Source organism: Mus caroli, chromosome 10, assembly GCF_900094665.2.
Source record: "Mus caroli chromosome 10, CAROLI_EIJ_v1.1, whole genome shotgun sequence".
Lineage (NCBI taxonomy): Eukaryota > Metazoa > Chordata > Mammalia > Rodentia > Muridae > Mus > Mus caroli.
In genome coordinates this window covers 112,437,153-112,454,201 of record NC_034579.1, presented here as the reverse complement: position 1 = coordinate 112,454,201, position 17,049 = coordinate 112,437,153, and the positions used below count along the sequence as shown (strand labels likewise).

General features: G+C 45.1%; 1 protein-coding gene and 1 long non-coding RNA gene across 9 annotated transcripts in view; one reads left to right on the top strand and one right to left on the bottom strand.

Moving 5' to 3' along the window:
- LOC110304061 overlaps window positions 1-1,490 on the top strand; it is a 28,907-nt gene extending 27,417 nt beyond the window's left edge. Inside the window, exon 5 of the long non-coding RNA XR_002379005.1 lies at window positions 1,083-1,490. This is a non-coding gene — a long non-coding RNA (uncharacterized LOC110304061). The remainder of the gene's footprint in view (window positions 1-1,082) is intronic.
- Grip1 (glutamate receptor interacting protein 1) overlaps window positions 1-17,049 on the bottom strand; it is a 622,013-nt gene that overhangs the window by 252,619 nt on the left and 352,345 nt on the right. For 4 of the 8 annotated variants that reach the window (XM_029482636.1, XM_021175313.1, XM_029482634.1 and 1 more), the window contains exon 1: window positions 7,083-7,339. The exons of the other annotated variants lie outside the window; for them this stretch is intronic. In XM_029482636.1, the coding sequence (XP_029338496.1) occupies window positions 7,083-7,308 (226 nt within the window). In that variant the 5' untranslated portion in view covers window positions 7,309-7,339. Of the gene's footprint in view, window positions 1-7,082; window positions 7,340-17,049 lie in introns of those variants that run through there. 8 annotated transcript variants of the gene reach the window in all.

Below are 17,049 nucleotides of genomic sequence, written 5' to 3'. Positions count from 1 at the left end.
ATTAACCCCAATCTTGATACAGTTAATAATCCTGAGGCCATGTAGAATAGTTTGGGCATGCATGTACAAGCGTGTATGTGTGTGTGTGTGTGTGTGTGTGTGTGTGTGTGTGTGTGTGTGGTGTGGTGTGTGGTATGTGTATGGGTGTGTGATGTGGTGTGTGTGTGATTGTATGTGTATGTGGTGTGTGTGTGCATATATGCATGTATGCATGTGTATATATGGTGTGTGTGTATATATATGTGGGGTGGGGTGTGTGGTGTGTGTTTGTGTATGTGCGCTCATGTGTATGTGTGGTGTGTGTGTGTGTGTATGGTGTATGTGGTGTATGTATGCATGTGTGAATATGGTGTGTGTGTTCCCTCAGACCAAGTCTCTCTCTCTAGTTCCAGGACTGTCCTGCACTCTTGATTCTCTTGCCTTGGCCCCCCACATGCTGGCCTTTTAGGTCTACTTCACCACCCACAACAGACAGTATCTACGTGTTGTTTTAATGTTCAGAAAGAAGCCGAGACTCATGTGGATGATTGGCAGGTTTTGCTGTGTCCTAGCAGCAGAGAGCTCAACAGCCTCACACATCTTCTGTATCTGCATATTCCCTTCCCCTAGTCCATGTAGAGTGGGGGAGGGGATTCCTGAAGCACTGCTCTGGGTGGTCTCCTTTGTGGTTCCACTCACAGCTCCATAGCTCCCTTCTTTCCCTTCCCCCCAATAGAAAAGATAACAGCAAAATGGAGCATGGCTTCTTAGCTCTCTGTCTCCTCCACATCTTCCCATCTTAAGAGACGTCCCTCAACTTCTCTAACTGCTGCTTTTTCTAGTGTAGCATTGCTATGAGCGATCGCTGCGTTAGTCTGCAGATGGCGTCTGGAGTAGTAACTGGCTGATAGTAGGTACTTAGTAGGTGTGAGCTAATATGACGTCTGTTCTTCCTCTTAATCATTTCCCTCTGAATGAGACAGATAAATTGAGTACCTATGTTAAAGTGCTCTCTCCCTTGTTTCAGTAATGGGCCAGGCTTGTCATCCTTGTCAGCTCCAGTCATCTCAGCAGGAACAGAAATCCCTTTTGTTCACATGCAGATGATTTCATATAACGCACTGCTGAGTATTGCACCTGATGGCTGATGGACGGATGCTGCCCCGAAGGAGGAAAGCATTTCCAACACCAAATTCCTGTTCACAAGAGGGAGGCAAGGCAGGCACGCCGCTATGCTCAGCCTAACCTGTTTTATAAAAGGAAAATCTCAGGCCACTAGGGAAAAAATTGGTCCAAGCCCTCTTCCACCAAAGCCTCTCAGAGACGAGTCAGAAGCTCGGCAAGAAATCTCTCCCATACAGCCAACTCCATCTCAACACGAGTAAGAACGGCAACCCATGACCAGGATCTTGTTGCGGAGTTCTCCTGTTCCCATGAGGCCTCCCTACGTGTGTGCCTCCTGCCCTAGCAAGGGATCAAAGCTTAAGTGAATAACACATTTTGTGAAGCGTTTTCAACTGTGTACAATTTTTTTTAACAGTTGGTAAGATAGAAGGCAAAACAAGTTAAATGAATTCCCTTTAAAAGTGTGTGCGACCAGGTCACGCGTGCAGAGAGTTCCACTTGAGGAGAAGGTGGATACAGGCATCTCCCTTGATTACTCTCAGCCTTATTTTCTCCATCTCTCCTTGAATCTGGAGCTCACTAGGTTACAGTTGGTAAGACTAACTCTAGGAATGGTACCGCCTGTCCTTCCTTATCTCTCAGTTGTTATAAAAAAAAAAAAAAGACTCAGCTTTTTATAAGGATGCCGGGGATTGGAACTTGGGTCCTCACGCTTGCTAGGGCAACCACTTTACCAACAGAGCTGTCTCCCATCCTGCAAACGACTTCTGACAGCTAAGGGCAGAGGAGAAGAGGAGAGGATGTGTTATCAGGTGAGGTTTGAAAAGGGCGGGAACGTTAATGAGGTGGAGAGATCCAGGCAAGCTGTTCCAAATGGCAGGGTCTGACAGACAGGCCAGGAAGGGTTAGCAGAAGGGACGGGCGTGGGCCGATGGGAGAAATGAGAGTAAGCAGAGAGCCAGTCCTCTCCACCCAGATGATAATCAATTCTGAATCCTATCACAGAGTAGAAGAGGGAGCATTAAAGGAGAATGCTGAAGGAGTCATGAGACCAGACACAGACAGATGGGGAAGTGCAAAGGGGCCTGCACGGAGAATTTGAGCTTGTCATACAAGGAACCACTGCTCAGCCAACAATGATGCTGTGTGATGCTGCCCTCAATGGCTGATTCGGCTCTCCTTGGATCAAGAGGCTCTGCAGTTAGGAAGCTATAGCAAATGTTTTCTTTTACCAAAACAAAATTTCCAGTGGATTATTACTTGATTGGGGTTATCCACAGAAAATTAATTTCTCAATAAGGTTTTTTTTTTTTTTATACACTGGACAAGGGTCAGAGAGTCTAAGTCTAAAGAGACCTAGAGGTCGCTTGAATAATACTTCAAAAGATAACCAGGCACGCCTCGGTGAGACTGTCCTTGCAGGAGAGAATTAAGAACAAGATTGCTGGCTGTCTGAAGTAGTGGGGCTTCCGTTCTCCCTGGAGACAGGGCTTAGATTGATGTCTGACCTTTCAAGCACAACGCTTGCAGCCCTGGGGTAGGTGTCCTGAGCAAAGGAAGAAGAGAATCTGAGTGTGGTCCCCACATACCAGCTCCACACTCTGTTCAGAGCCAGCAGTCCAGGGAGCAGGAGAGAAGGAGTTTGAGAAGAAAGACAGTGAGGGCAAAAAGGAAGCAGAATACACAGCAGGGGACAGTTGGACATCGGCCAAAAGCATCTCCCTCGGATGCCCCGTTGGGATGAAGGTCAACAGAGCTGCCAGCGATCCGTTAATGGGACAGAGTCTTAGACAGTTCATTTTATTCCAGATCATATGTGTATTTGGGAAGTGAGAAGAAGTTAAATCACTCTGAAAATAAAATACCACATAGGTCAGATGAAATAAACAAACAAACAAACAAACAAACACCATTGGAAACTGTGTGAAGGCAGAGGGTTTTTTTTTGACATGAGTTTTGAGCTAGGAGAAATGTAGGGATATGCGGTAGAACAAAGAAAGAACTAAAACTGACCAGAGCCATGTCTCCTGGGGAAGGTCAATGCATATTAGTTAGCTGAAGGTCACCTCGGTTGAGTAAGGCATGGGACAAGGAAATGCCATAGTCAGCATGGCGTGAGGATGCAGGACTCTCAGCTAAAACCAGTAGCACCTGAGAAGGACACGGCGTCACACAACAGGACTGCATGCATACAGGGCCAGAGTATTTCAAGGGAAAATAAAAACATAATCGCCACAAGAAGCTTCTCTGAGGACACACATCTTAGGCACGGCGCCCCTTAAGTGCAAAGGTGGCATCCCAAGTAAGCAGCCATGCTGGCAGGTGCTCTGAAGCCCTTTTGTCTCCATTAAGGCAATTCCATTGTCATATGTTGCTGGAGAGCTGAGAAAGTGTTATTTTGGGATTTGGCTCCAAGGCTAGGGATTCTGTAGGCATGCCTCATTGCAGGGGGAGGGAGACAGAAAAGATGGCATGCCTCCTATAGTCCCCCATAGTAGGTGCCACAGCGCAGACAGTGGCTGGCCCTTTTGTGAGTCAATGCGCCTGTCAAAATGTGGGTTCAGACTTGGGGTCAAAGTTATTTTCTTTGATGATTGGGGACATGAAAAGGCAACTACACTGCACACACACTCACACACACATATTCACACACACACTCACTCACACACACACTCACACTCTCACACACATACACTCACACACACACTCACATATACACACACATGCACCCACACTCTCACACACATACACTCACACACACTCTCACATACACACTCACACACACATATTCACACACACTCACACACACACTCACATATACACACACATGCACTCACTCTCACACACACTCACACACTCACACACACACTCTCTCTCACACACACACTCTTTGTAAATACCTATCCCTTATTATCTCCATCTTTATTCATCTCTATATCCATTCAACCTTTAAACCAGACAGATTTCTCTGTCTCTCTGTCTCTCTCTCCCCCTCCTTCTATCTCTCCCTCTCCCTCTCCATCTCTAAATCTATATCTATCAGTTGTTTGAAGCCTTAACTAAAACAAAAATAATTCAATTTCCCAATCTGAGAAGCGCTAAGTTTACTTGAAATATGTACCCAACTAAGACTGCAGGGTTCCTGTGTCTATATGGATGGCTCAAAGATCAATCTAGAAGATACATATTACTATTATAATACCAATGAAAGAAAACTAGTTGTTATTCAATAGTATGTTGACTAGAAATGCTTGATGCACCTATGAAACACAGAATCCAGTTTCTACTATGAAAAAAAAAAAAACCATCAGTTCCAGGAACATTAGAGCTTCAGAGTAGGGATTTAATAAGTGGCTAACGGACGACGAACGCAAGGATGAAGCCAAGTACTAAAACTGTGGGATTGATATGCAAACTTTCCCTTAAATGCATCCCTTTCTCCTTAACTCTCCTTAAGAGAATTAAGAAACCATACAGGTGCCATATTGCTTTTTTTGCTAAGCAAGTTAGCCTCATGTAACAAGGTGGTTTTAGAGCCATGAAGCCAGCCTCCCTGCCCGTAAGATCTGGGTAAGAGTGAGGTAGAGTTCTTGAAGTATTTCCTAAGAAGGCCCAAATAATTAAATGCTCTGCCTCAGTCACATCCAATTCTTTTTAATAGACACTTCCTAAGTGTCTTCTATACACAAGACACCGTGCTAAGCGTCTGGAAAAGAGAGGATTGGGTTCAACCCTCAATGGGAGTAAGAGATGCAAGCATTTGGATACTGGGTGTGAGCCATGTGGACAGAGAGAATGGACAAGAAAGCAACCTCATTCAAAGATAGATCCCCCGGCATCCCAAAACATCCGAAAAGGGGAATTCAAGGCTCTACGTGCACGTGTTTGTTTCATTATTATAGCCTCGGAGAACGCGTGGCTGTGGGTGGATTCTGGGACTCAGTGAGTGTTTCTGGAACAACAGGTAGCACGGTTGGGTCTTGAACTTGAACAAGGCTGCACGTGATTGGCAAGGTGTGGGCTGTATCACTCAGGGGGTCTTTCTGCAAACATTTGAATATCCAGCCAAATACAGAGAATGGTCTCGTTAAGACAAGGGGATATCCAGGGAGGTTTTCATGACGAATTGGCAGTCATATACTAAAGAAGAGCATATATAAAGATTTTGGGAGCAAAGTGGAGTAGCCACTTGGAATAAAGGGATCCATACTCTCCCCAGTTGTCTAGGCATTTAGCAACTAACTTGGAAAAATGGTTAAATCTCTTTGCAATGCAGCAGATAGAGACTTCTGTAAGACTCAGGAAAAAAAAAGGAAAAAAAATTAATTCTACGAACTAAAAATTACTTGGATTCACTTCCTTCCTTGAATGTTGAACCTATAAAAGAATTTCTGATTCACATGAATAGACCTATTGTTTTAGTATTTTAAGACCATTAACCTCTCGACACCAAGACAAACAAGGGCCCAGCTAGGAAAAGAAGTTTTTGAATGAGATACCTGTCTTAGCTAAGTCTCTAACATAAAGGATAGCCTTTTAATCATGACTTGCAAACAGGAACAGTAAGTTTGTACCAACAGGAAAGGATAAAGCCCAACCTAATTTACAACCTTATGCTAATAGCCTAATTTGAAAGAGATAGCCTCCCCCCTCTTAAAGGCCATTGCGCTATCTCTGCTATCTCCGGAATTTTCAGATGCACTCAGTAAGTTAGTATACAGTATTTATTCTCTTTCCCGTTACTGATGTCAGGCCTATCTGTCACTATTTACTTTATGCTCATTCTTCTGCCAAATAAAATATTAATTGCATTTTTAGCTGCACTGCTGGTGATCAAAGAACTCTGATATGTCAGGCTAAACTGATAGAAATGGCGTCCATTAACATATTTATAGGTTCAGGGCTTCTAGAACATAATTACACCCATTAATTACTCGGCGGTACTTGATTACAGGCTGAAAATGAAAGGCATTTCCAGCCACCTCTTTCTCCGCAGACCAAAGTTTCTTCTTCAGTCGTACATGTTTCTCTAAAGATGTATCCAAGGGAAACAGGCCAGGGAAACTCGCCCTTCTGCATGTTTAGAAGGCTGAAACAGTAAAAGGAGCCATTCACTAACTTTGAAATAGAATGTATACAAGCAAACCAGATGGTACAACTAGGCTGACAAAAAAAAAAAAAAAAAAAAAGCACATTTGAAGTGTCACACAGATGTCACTAATGTTTTAGACTTCTAAGAGAGATGATTTCAAGCCAGTAAATCTTGAAGTGAAGGCATGAGGCCATGATTGTATTTTTACTTTCAAATAAACTTCTTCAAATATCACAGAGGACCAAATAATTTTGAATTTTCTAATGTATTTGGACATATATTTCTAACACACACACATACACACACACACAGGGTTGGGGGGAATATGAGAGAGAGAGAGAGAGAGAGAGAGAGAGAGAGAGAGAGAATGAACGAGCTAGTAATTTTAAAACTGTCCTGGTAAAAGGCTCATGAGATTTGAGGAATTAATAAACAATTATTCTGTGGACTGAGCAGCTGTGCGGGTCCAGAAGCTGCCAGCTGCATTTAGTATGTGTTCCACAGAAAGGACAGTCATGCACACTTGACTCCTCTTGACCAGATAATCAGCATGCAAAATGACGATTTCCCGTAATAACTTCAGCACCAGACCCAGACACATCTGCTTTTCAGCAAGGAATGAAGTCATTAAAAAAAAAAAATCACACAAGCTTCCCCCCCTCCCACACACACACACACACAATTTCAGCATGAACCCAGCCAGGATAAACCACCACAGACCTGGGGAATCCACCTATACAGAGAGATCTGTACATATTTCTCTGAGTTCTTTGTTGCCCGACAATAAACTGTAAAAGGCAGTCATATTTGAAAGTAACAGCCATTCGGCTGTGGTTCTGGGCTGCGGAGGCAGACGCACGGTGAAGGAGGAGGAAAAGTACCGTACCTTTGGTAAGTCGCCTTAGAATTTGACAGCGGCATTTAAAAGAGACAGCTATCATTCTTGCTCCCTGCTCTCTGGCAAAGTGTACACAGGGGCTCTGCTCTGGTGGCTGCAGCGGCGAGCGGCAGCATGTGAATTCCTTGCGCACATACCAGGAGAAAGGTAGTCCCAGTGGGGAGTGACAAAGCTTAATTCCTCTTGGCTGATGCAGAGGTCCGCTACATGTCATCTGGCAGAGCTGTGCCGTGCAGTTCACTACCACCACCACCACCACCACCACCACCACCACCACCACCGCCGCTGCTGCCAGTCACAGCCTCCTCCCCTGCTCCATCACAATGGCTTATAAAATAAGGCTGTTTCGTAGCAACAAAGCAGCAGATAGGAGAACTAGGAGGAAGCGGGGACAAGGCTGCGAGAGGAGCCATTCCATAAATCTCACACTAAGCACTGTGCAATGTATGCTATTTCAGGGTAAGGCTGTGCATTCTAGCCAGTGCGGGTCCCTCCACCCCTTGCTTCTCAGCTATGGGTCTCATGTCACAGGAAAGGCGAGAGATGCCTGCACTCTGACTTTACAAAGAGATGTGTGTATCATCTACTATATTCTTTCAACGGTGGCTTCCACGCAAGGTGAAGGAACAGGGCTCCCTGTGCTGAGGGACTGTAGTTTTGGCTAGGGATGAGAGGCAGATCTTTGATCTACCTGGAAAGGTCTGTTTGGCACTTTTCCGATCTCTAAGGGTCAAGGCAGGTCTGGTTTGTAGATGGGATGCAAGAAAGAGAGAGGGAAGGAGAGGGAAGGGGCTTGGGGGAGTTTGGTCAGTTGAGCAGATGGAGTTCCAAGCCCTTTAACCACTCAAGAAAAAAAAAAAAAAAACTGCCTTGGCTAGAGAGCAGTGTAGTCAAGACTGTTTCTAAAGATACCAGGAATAAAAGCGAGCACAGCCAAGTATTTCTATTTTCAATGAACCTTATTATACTGTTTCCCCACACAGCCCTCTCCTAAGCCATTCTCTCCACATGCAAATCTGGCCTGGGTTCTGCTCCTCGGAAGAGGAGGAAATTAACAAGCCCTTCCCAGCCCCATTCACAAACTGACAAGAGGCAGAGCTCATATCTTCATCTGCCAGCACCAGCCCTGTCAGGGCACAGTCACCAGAACCTGATATCTGCTGTGGAATCTCCATCGCACGCGAGACATCTCTCGTGGGAGCTAACACGGACGTGCGGTGGGGAGACATAGGTGGGTGGCCAGAAACGCAGACAGCCAACGTCAGTCGCTCACTCTGGAGGAAAGACACCATAGTGTGTAAGCTGCTTCCTTAACATTTTCCGGATACGAATTGGTCACCTAATGTTATTCTCCACTACTTCTGATTGATTTTTTTCCCCAAAAATAAGTCTTTTAAAGGCCAGTGAGTGAATGTGTGAGACCTGGCAATCTGAGATCCTTCCTCAGGGTCAACATGGTAGAAAGAAAAGAAGCTCATCTGAAGAGCTGTCATCCGACTCACACGTGCACACACACACACACACAACACACACATACACACACTCAAACATATACAATACACACTCACATACCACATACTAACACCCACCCACTCTTACACACTACACACACTCACACACCACACACAATCACACACATACACGCACACACACAATACATAAACACTCATATACACCACATACACTCACACAGACCTACCCTTACACACACTACACATACTCGCACACCATACAAATTCTCTCTCTCACACACATACACCCACCTATGCACACACAACACACCTACATATTCTTATACACATACTATACATACTCACACACCATACACACACTACACACACTCACACACACAACACGCTCTCTCTTTCATATACACACACTCACACATATGTGCACACACACACACAGTTTAAAAATATGAAAAGTTTTTCAAGCTGGATTCTAAAATAACTTGTACTATTTTTAAGCCCAGCCGTAGCATCTTCTCTCCATTCATAAATCTCATATCATCTTAAGCAGTTTCCATTCATCAGCAGGGAACGTAGATGTTTGCTCTTTGGAGTCCAACAGAAAAATAACCTATGTGCAAAACTGACCATTAACTGACTATGTGCAGCTGACCATTAACATTTGCATGAAAGACTTTTGAAAAGAACAGAATTCCCTTATCAAGGATGGTCTACCTGGAGCCACCAGCCATCTTTAATCAATGGGATTGATAGTATTAAATGGATTATGAGAGTCCTACGTTTTAAATTGCACCAATACCATCATTTTTAAAAGAATGATATCCATCATCACTTTTGTTCCTTTTAGGCCATCTCTAGCCTCCCTGGTATTTTTTTTTCTTCTAAATAGAAATAAACCTAGTTGCCAGAGGCTTGGATCATTACTTGATGTGAAGTGAATATTTATAGCTATGTCATTTTACGATCCTTTCCTGAATCTAACGCCTTTTCTAAAATCCAGGCCCTCAGAATATGCAGCTGTCAAATAGTATTAATACCACCTTACTGGGGAAGCATTACTGGGGAGCATTGCTACTCTAGTCCCTTTTATTAATGTCTATTCCGTTAAATCTCAACACCTTACAGGAATCTCTCGCCTCTCTGCTACTGTGCACCCTCAAATCTAACTTGCTCCTTCTTTAAAACTAAGATAATCAAATACTCCTACTTTCACTAGCATATCCAATTTTTGGGGGTTTTTGTTTGTTTGTTTTGTTTTGTTTTTAAGCCCTGCTTTGTGGTCCCAAGAAAGCTTCAGAACTAAGAAAGCATCCTGTGTCCCTAGCAGGAGACACTGCACATCCTGCAGCACTCAAAGGCTCCCAAGAGCCCACACTGAGGGCTGATCCTTTCTCTTTGGATTTTGTGACTCTAATCTTAGCCCCCTTGGGTTCTCCTCCAGACACGAGCTCCTTGTGAAAGGCCTTTCCTGGATGTGAGGAAATCTCCCCTATGGTCCTACCTCCTCACCCTGGGTCCTCTAGTGCCCAGGTAATTTCCTTGGGAACAATTCCTAGGCCAGAACATCTACCTAAGTTAGACACCGTGTCCTTTCTGCCTGACACAAACTGAGCCTCGGATATGAAACTGCGATGTCAGCAGAAAGCCTTCCTGAGATGCACCCCGCCCCCCACCCCCATCTCACAGCAAACTGACTTGTGGACCAAAGGTCTCACATGCCCAAGGCATCTGGTGGACATCATCCACAGCTTCCTGTCAGGAGCCCTCTGGACAGAGTGGCCCACATTTCTTGCATGTAAGTTTAATATAACCATCCATCTTTGGGTCCTGTTAGCACTCCCTGCCACCTGGAGTGGCTCAACCTTCAAGGTAGCTTGGATATCACAGCACGCTCGCACCAAGTAGTGACTAAAAACATTACAAAGCAGTCAAAACAGTATCAAATGTGTGTCCGGTGACGGCGTAGAACAATCGGGAGAGCAGATCAAGGGTCAGTGTAAGAGTGCTAGCTTCCTTTCAAACCACAAATGAACAGACAAAACCCCAAAGCCCCAATACCTAAAAACATGGCCTTGCTGGATTTGGATTCGATTAATCCTTTGAAATTATAACTTGTTTCAGGGTTTCTCTAAACGTAAGCTTCCTTAAGGCCTAATGCAAGGGTATTACATTTACACGGAATTTAACATATCATGGGGGGGGGTGGTATTCCATTTACACAGAATCATTGGGGAGGCTCAGTTCAGGTTTTTGATCAGGTACAGATTGGTTCTCAGGAAGATGACTCAGCTGGTGCATGTGTAAGATCAAGAAGGACCATCTCTTTTCACCCCTGCCTTCGTAGCTTTCCACAGATGGAGTCTAGAATTTGCTTATGATAGGCAAGCAAGCTTTTCTCAAGCGATATTCCCCAGCCCCTGTAGTCTTTCTGTTGTGCCTTTCTTACTAGTTCCTCTACACTGACTGAAAAGGTGAGGAACCCTGAGATGCCTCATCCAGCAGTGGATGGAAACACATGCAGAGACCCATAGGCAAACTGGGGGTAGGAGTATGGGGAGCTGTACTGACTGGTTTTGTGTGTCAACTTGACACAAGCTGGAGTCATCACACAGAAAGGAGCCTCCCTTGAGAAAATGCCTCCATGAGATCTAGCTGTGGGGCATTTTCTTGGTTGGTGATCAAGGGTGGGAGGGCCCATTGTGGGTGGTGCCATCCCTGGGCTGGTAGTCTTGGGTTCTATAAGAAAGAAAGCTGAGCAAGGCAGGGGAAGCAAACCAGTAAAGAACATCCCTCCATGGCCTCTGCATCAGCTCCTGCTTCCTGACCTGTCTGAGTTCCAGTCCTGACTTCCTTTGGTGATGAACAGCAGTGTGGAAGTGTAAGCTGAATAAACCCTTTCCTCCCCAACTTGCTTCTTGTCATGACGTTTGTTCAGGAATAGAAACCTTGACTAAGACAGGGGGTCTTGTGGAAGAGTGGGAGATAGAATTGATTAAGTTGGATGGGTCAAGGACACCACAAAAAGACCTAGAGAGTCAACTAACCTGGGGCCATGGGGGCTCATAGAGACTGAACCACCAAGCAAAGAGCATGTAGGGACTGGACCTATACCCTCCCCGCCCACCACCCCATTTGTAGCAGATATGCAGCTTGGTCTTCATATGGATCCCCTAACAATTGGAGCGGGGGCTGTCTCTGACTCTTTTGCCTGACATTGGAGCAACCCCNCCCCCCACCCCCCACCCCCCGCCACGACCTGAACTGCCTGGTTAAACCTCAGTGGGAAAGTTGGTGCTTAGTCCTGCCTGGGACTAGAAATCCCAGGGAGGGTTGGTATAGGGTGGGAGGCAGAGATTCCCCCTCTTTGAGGAGAAGGGGAGGGAGGTAATGGCTGTATGGGACTAGGAGGACAGAAAGAGGGGCTGTGATTGAGATATAACGTCAATAAAAAAGTTAATCAGGGGAAAAATGTTGGGCCCCCTTAAGAACAGCTACACATTACAACCAGCAGGGGCGCCAAGACTCCCTCCCCCCCCCTCCCCTGCACATCCCTGCCCACGCCCAAGTCATCCACTGTAAAGCTAATTAATGTGAGCGTGGGAAGACTGTGACTGCAGCCACACCCAGGAGGCTGGTGAGACAGAGACAATTTCTGGGAGATCAAGTGTTTCCCACAGCCATCCCTTCAGACTGGATGCTATCTTTTGTCATGCGATTTTAAATGATTTTAATAGTACTGATTTCATAAGTTGAGGCACAGAGTGACAGTCAAAAAAAAAAAAAAATCAAAAGAAGACAAGACCTCTGGGCTTGCTCGAGGACTCCAGTGTTCTTAAAACTAAAGTGACCATAGCACACCAAGATGCAGACACGGACACCACATTTGTTTTGTTTGATTCGTTTTCTGCTTGTTTTCTTTCACTGTGTTCATTTCTCTATGTCTTTTTTTTTTGGTTTTTATGGAGTCTTTTGAGTATCAACAAGGAAAGGTCATTGCAAATCTCAACTTCTTTTCCATGTACACATATCTGGAATATTGTTTTTAAAATTAAAAAAAATAAATTGAAATGAGGAGAACAACAACAGATAAACACCACATCCTTTGATATTAGAATCAAGGCGATTGAAAAACAACAATTTCATTACAGTTCCTTTCCTTCCTTTCACGTGATTTCATAAATCTGTTAGAAAACAAGTTGGTGGTTCTTGCTTGTTTGCTTATTAACAACTATCTTTTGTATTCCCGGAAGGCAATTGTCTCAAAATGCCTAAATCACTCAGGTTACTCTTTAACAGCGAAGGACATTCAGAACTGACTCATATTGAGTATGCTGATTATTTTACTCCACAGTTAGTAATGGTGGGTCCATAATGATACCCTTTATGAAGTGGTAATCAGACAATCTATGTTTCAAAATAAAAGTCCCAATAACCGGTCCTTGTGTTTCCTGCTTGCCCTGGTGAGATTCTTATGACCTTCACTGTGTCAAAGGAGAAAGGTTGACTCTACTTAACACGAGAAGGCAGGAAACTCCAGAGCAAGAATTGCACAAGCTTGTCTGCTCAGAGCATGTGGCTGGACGTGTTCAGCAATGTGATACACGCAGATGAGGATGGCAATCGGAAAGCAGCTATGCTGTAGGGAAACCACCCCTTTGATGGTCCAGGAGGGATGGAGAGCAGCCAGAAGATGCCAGTTGGCTGTATCAGCTTGGGAACCTCACTTCCTTCTGCTTTGTGTTTTGAATGTACTGGGTAAAAGGCTGTGTCCAGGACTGGCTTCCCTTGAGTACTTAGGCACAGAGAACAGCGCTGGACTTTACAGCTGCCATGCATCCTGTAGAAATGGAATCAGTCTGTCTGGCATTGGGTCACAGAGCACACCCTTCCCTATGGCTCCATGAGATGGACTGTTTCATCAGACAAAGCACAGAGAAGTGCCACCCGGAATTAACAAGACTGAGCTTTCCTCTTCTTTCTCCTACCCTTAAATGGTAGATTTTTTTTTTCCTACGTTGTTTCCTAATTGTGTAGCTGCCTTCTTCAGCAATTGATCTACTCCCAGGCTCTGGAAATGGCTCTTCTATTTTTACTTTCAAATACTGCTCACCAGCCCAAATTTGCTTTCCTATCCTGAAACCATCTTCTTTGATTCTTGACTACACATCTGTGGGTACCGATCACAGCCATCTCAAATTACACGTATTCACATTAAGCTTCTCAATGGTTCCTTGGTAGGATACCTGCTTTCCTATATGACGTCATCACCAACTCCCTCCATAGGCAACTTGCGTTTATTAAGACCTTTCTGTCTTAGTTAGGGTCACTATTGCAGGGATGAAACATCACGACAAAAGGAAGTCAGGACAGGAACTCAGACAGGGCAGGAACCTGGAGGCAGGAGCTGATGCAGAGGTCATGGAGGGAAGCTGCTTACTGGCTTGCTCCTCCTGGCTTGCTCAGCCTGCTTTCTTAGACACCCCATCAGCCTAGGGTTAGCACCACCCACAGTGGGCTTGGCCCTACCACAGGAGTCACTAATTAAGAAAATGCCCTACAGCTGGCAGAGGCACTTTCTCAACTGTAGCTCATTCCTCTCCAATGACCCTAATTTCTGTGAAGTAGACATAAAAGTAGCCAACAAACCCTTGGAACACAGTCCAGAATCCTACACAAAACATGTACAGCTATTGTGTAGCTGAGTTTTTCTTTCTTTCTCTCTCTCTCTCTTTTGTCTTAAAAAGAATGAGTGGATTGCTTTGTTCAGGAACTGCCTTGTTCTAGTGCCCAGTGTACTCGCCATGAATCGGAGATAACCCTCCTATCTCAGGGTACAATTAGTGACCAATACTTGTTGCGATTTTTTTTTCTATAAGTGTCTATGCTGCTATTTGTGGGGAACATAACTCTTCGAATCTTGCAATAATACTCAGAATTCATCCTGTCTGCTCCCTCTGGGCTAAGTTAGAAGACGCTTCCACATAGGCGATCTCACTTATTTGGGGGTGACACCACAGCCTGAGTTGTGTCCTCCGCTCTGATCTACAGTGTACAGCTCACTTGGCAAATAAGTAACTGTCCAGAGAAATAAAGACAAGTCCAAGATCCGGCAGGGAATGGAGTTTCAGTTCTTAAGAATTAAATCCCTATGAAAAATAAACAACAGTACAACCATAGAAAGATCCTGACCCGTGCATTTTCTGCAAGCACAGACTGGTGGCAGCGTCGTGTCCCAGTAAGGAGGCAGGAAACATGGCTGGTTAACACCACCGAGCCAAAGGAGAGGGGCTGTGTGCAGGGAAACCAGGCCAGGTCAGGTGGGAGCTCCACAGAGAACCCGATGCAGCAGCTTCCTTCACCTCCTGCTTTGCACTCAGCCAACCGACCACCATCCCCTGCGAGTTCTTTCCATGCCACTAAACACCATCTACCACACTACTTGAATAATAGACTCGTTTACAGGCCCTTCCTCCCAACAAGGCTTTGCTTATGTTTTAATGGGGGGACGACATTTTCTGGGGGTGGGGTGGGGAAGACTTGTCTGTTTTGTTCATTGCCTAGCCTAGCTCCTCACATAGAGCTCATTTCACTACATTTTTATTAATAAGTTAGTGGGGGGGTGTCCCTTGTAATGGCCTGTCTTTACAGGCACTGGTTCCAAAGCGTGTACATAAAAGATAAAGTTGAGAAATTACTTTAAAAGCCAAAACAGACCCCTTCTTCGTTGAGAGGAAAGTCTCTCACATAAGGCCAGGTGTCTTGCATGTTGCCTGTTTGTGGGGGAGGGGGGAAGGGGAGAATGAGGCACACTGAACACCCCTCAGGTTTATTTCCTGTGCTTCCGATAAGATGATTCATAGGGACACTGCCATTTCCGACCATGAAGAAACATGCAAACCAGCTTGTTTCTCATTCCTCCCAGGCAGCAAGAACATCTGAGAGAAAGGCAACATACGGGCCAGATGTGAAAATGCAAAGATTTCTCCGGCTTGGCTCTGGGTGAATGAAGACACAAACATGCGGTCTGTCTTCCTCAGCCCAGGCTCTCCCTAGCATTTCCACTCACGGCCTGTCACGGGGGTGACACCACAGTAATGGTCCATCTGCTTTGAGACTTTGTATCTAGTAGCACATGAACAAACCACTTAGTCATCCCATCCTCAACAAAGCCTTTTAACCACAGCCAGGTCTAAACTGGCTCTCTTGCTACCTTGTAGCTATCATGGTGATTTGCATCCTGTGAGCTGTCCACAGCTGGAATGCACGACTCACAAGGAGCCTGCTCATTGCACCCAGAATACGTTAAAACTGCCTACAGATTCGTCAGAATCTAAAACTTTAAGTAAAGACGGGAACAGTAAGTCTTGATACAGTTACTGTTTCTGATACACCGAAGTGCACAAACTGCATTGTTCCTTAGAGCAATGTAAATCATGGGTCATTAAGACGCACACAATTAGGAGGCACACGCTTAATCGCAACTCATGGCAAGAAAGGGAGAGATCATGAATCAGGAAAGTCAACTGCAGAAAATAAGAGGCGGTGGCGAGAAGGAACCTAAGGACTCGGAAGCCTCAGAGTCAGGATCCCCAATACCATGCTTGCGTCGGCCATCACAAGAAGCCCCAAGTAACATAATCGGTTTGCTGTCAAACTGCATTAATGAGGGTGAGATCTGAACCCAGAACACAAGGTACAGACTCATGAATTCTAATAAACTATAGACCCACTCTGTCCAAACTGTCACTTCATGTGCATGAATCACCCCCATGTCCTCTTTATATACAAACAGTGCTTTGATTTAGTTTGTGGATCTACTCTGGTAGAAACTGGCTCCCCCTGACTCCACCTCTCCATCATTAGGCCTGACCAAGGACAGAGGCAACCACAGTTATCATACGGATATGAATTGTTCCACAGAAAGGTTCATGTACGGAAGGCATGTACCAGCTGTTTAGGCACAGCAACAGGCAATGCCTACAAGCCAGGCTGGTGGCATGCACCCTCAGCACTCCTGTTAGAAGTCTCAAAAGGATGGTCTCATGTCAAGGGGTGTCTTGGTTAGGGTTCTATTGCTGTGAAGAGACACCACAACCATGGCAACTCTTATGAAGGAAAACATTTCATTGGGGCTGGCTCATAGCTCAGACATTTAGTCCATTATCAACATGGCAGGAAACATGGTGGCGTGCAGGCAGATGTGGTGCTGGAGAGGCAGCTGAGAGTCTGTGACACACTTTCTGCAACAAGGCCACATCTACTTCAACAAGGCCATAATTCCTAACAGTGCTACTCCCTATGGGCCTATGGGGGCCATTTTTACTCACCCCCTTCCCTCTGGGAAGGACAGAGCATGAAGCTGGAATTGTAGTCTTTTCAGCATTTGGGAAGAAGTTCGCTTTGATTCATACTAACACAGAGGCAACCGCAGTTACCCTGTGGATATGAATTGTTCCACAAGAGGAATCATGTACTGAGAACCCAGC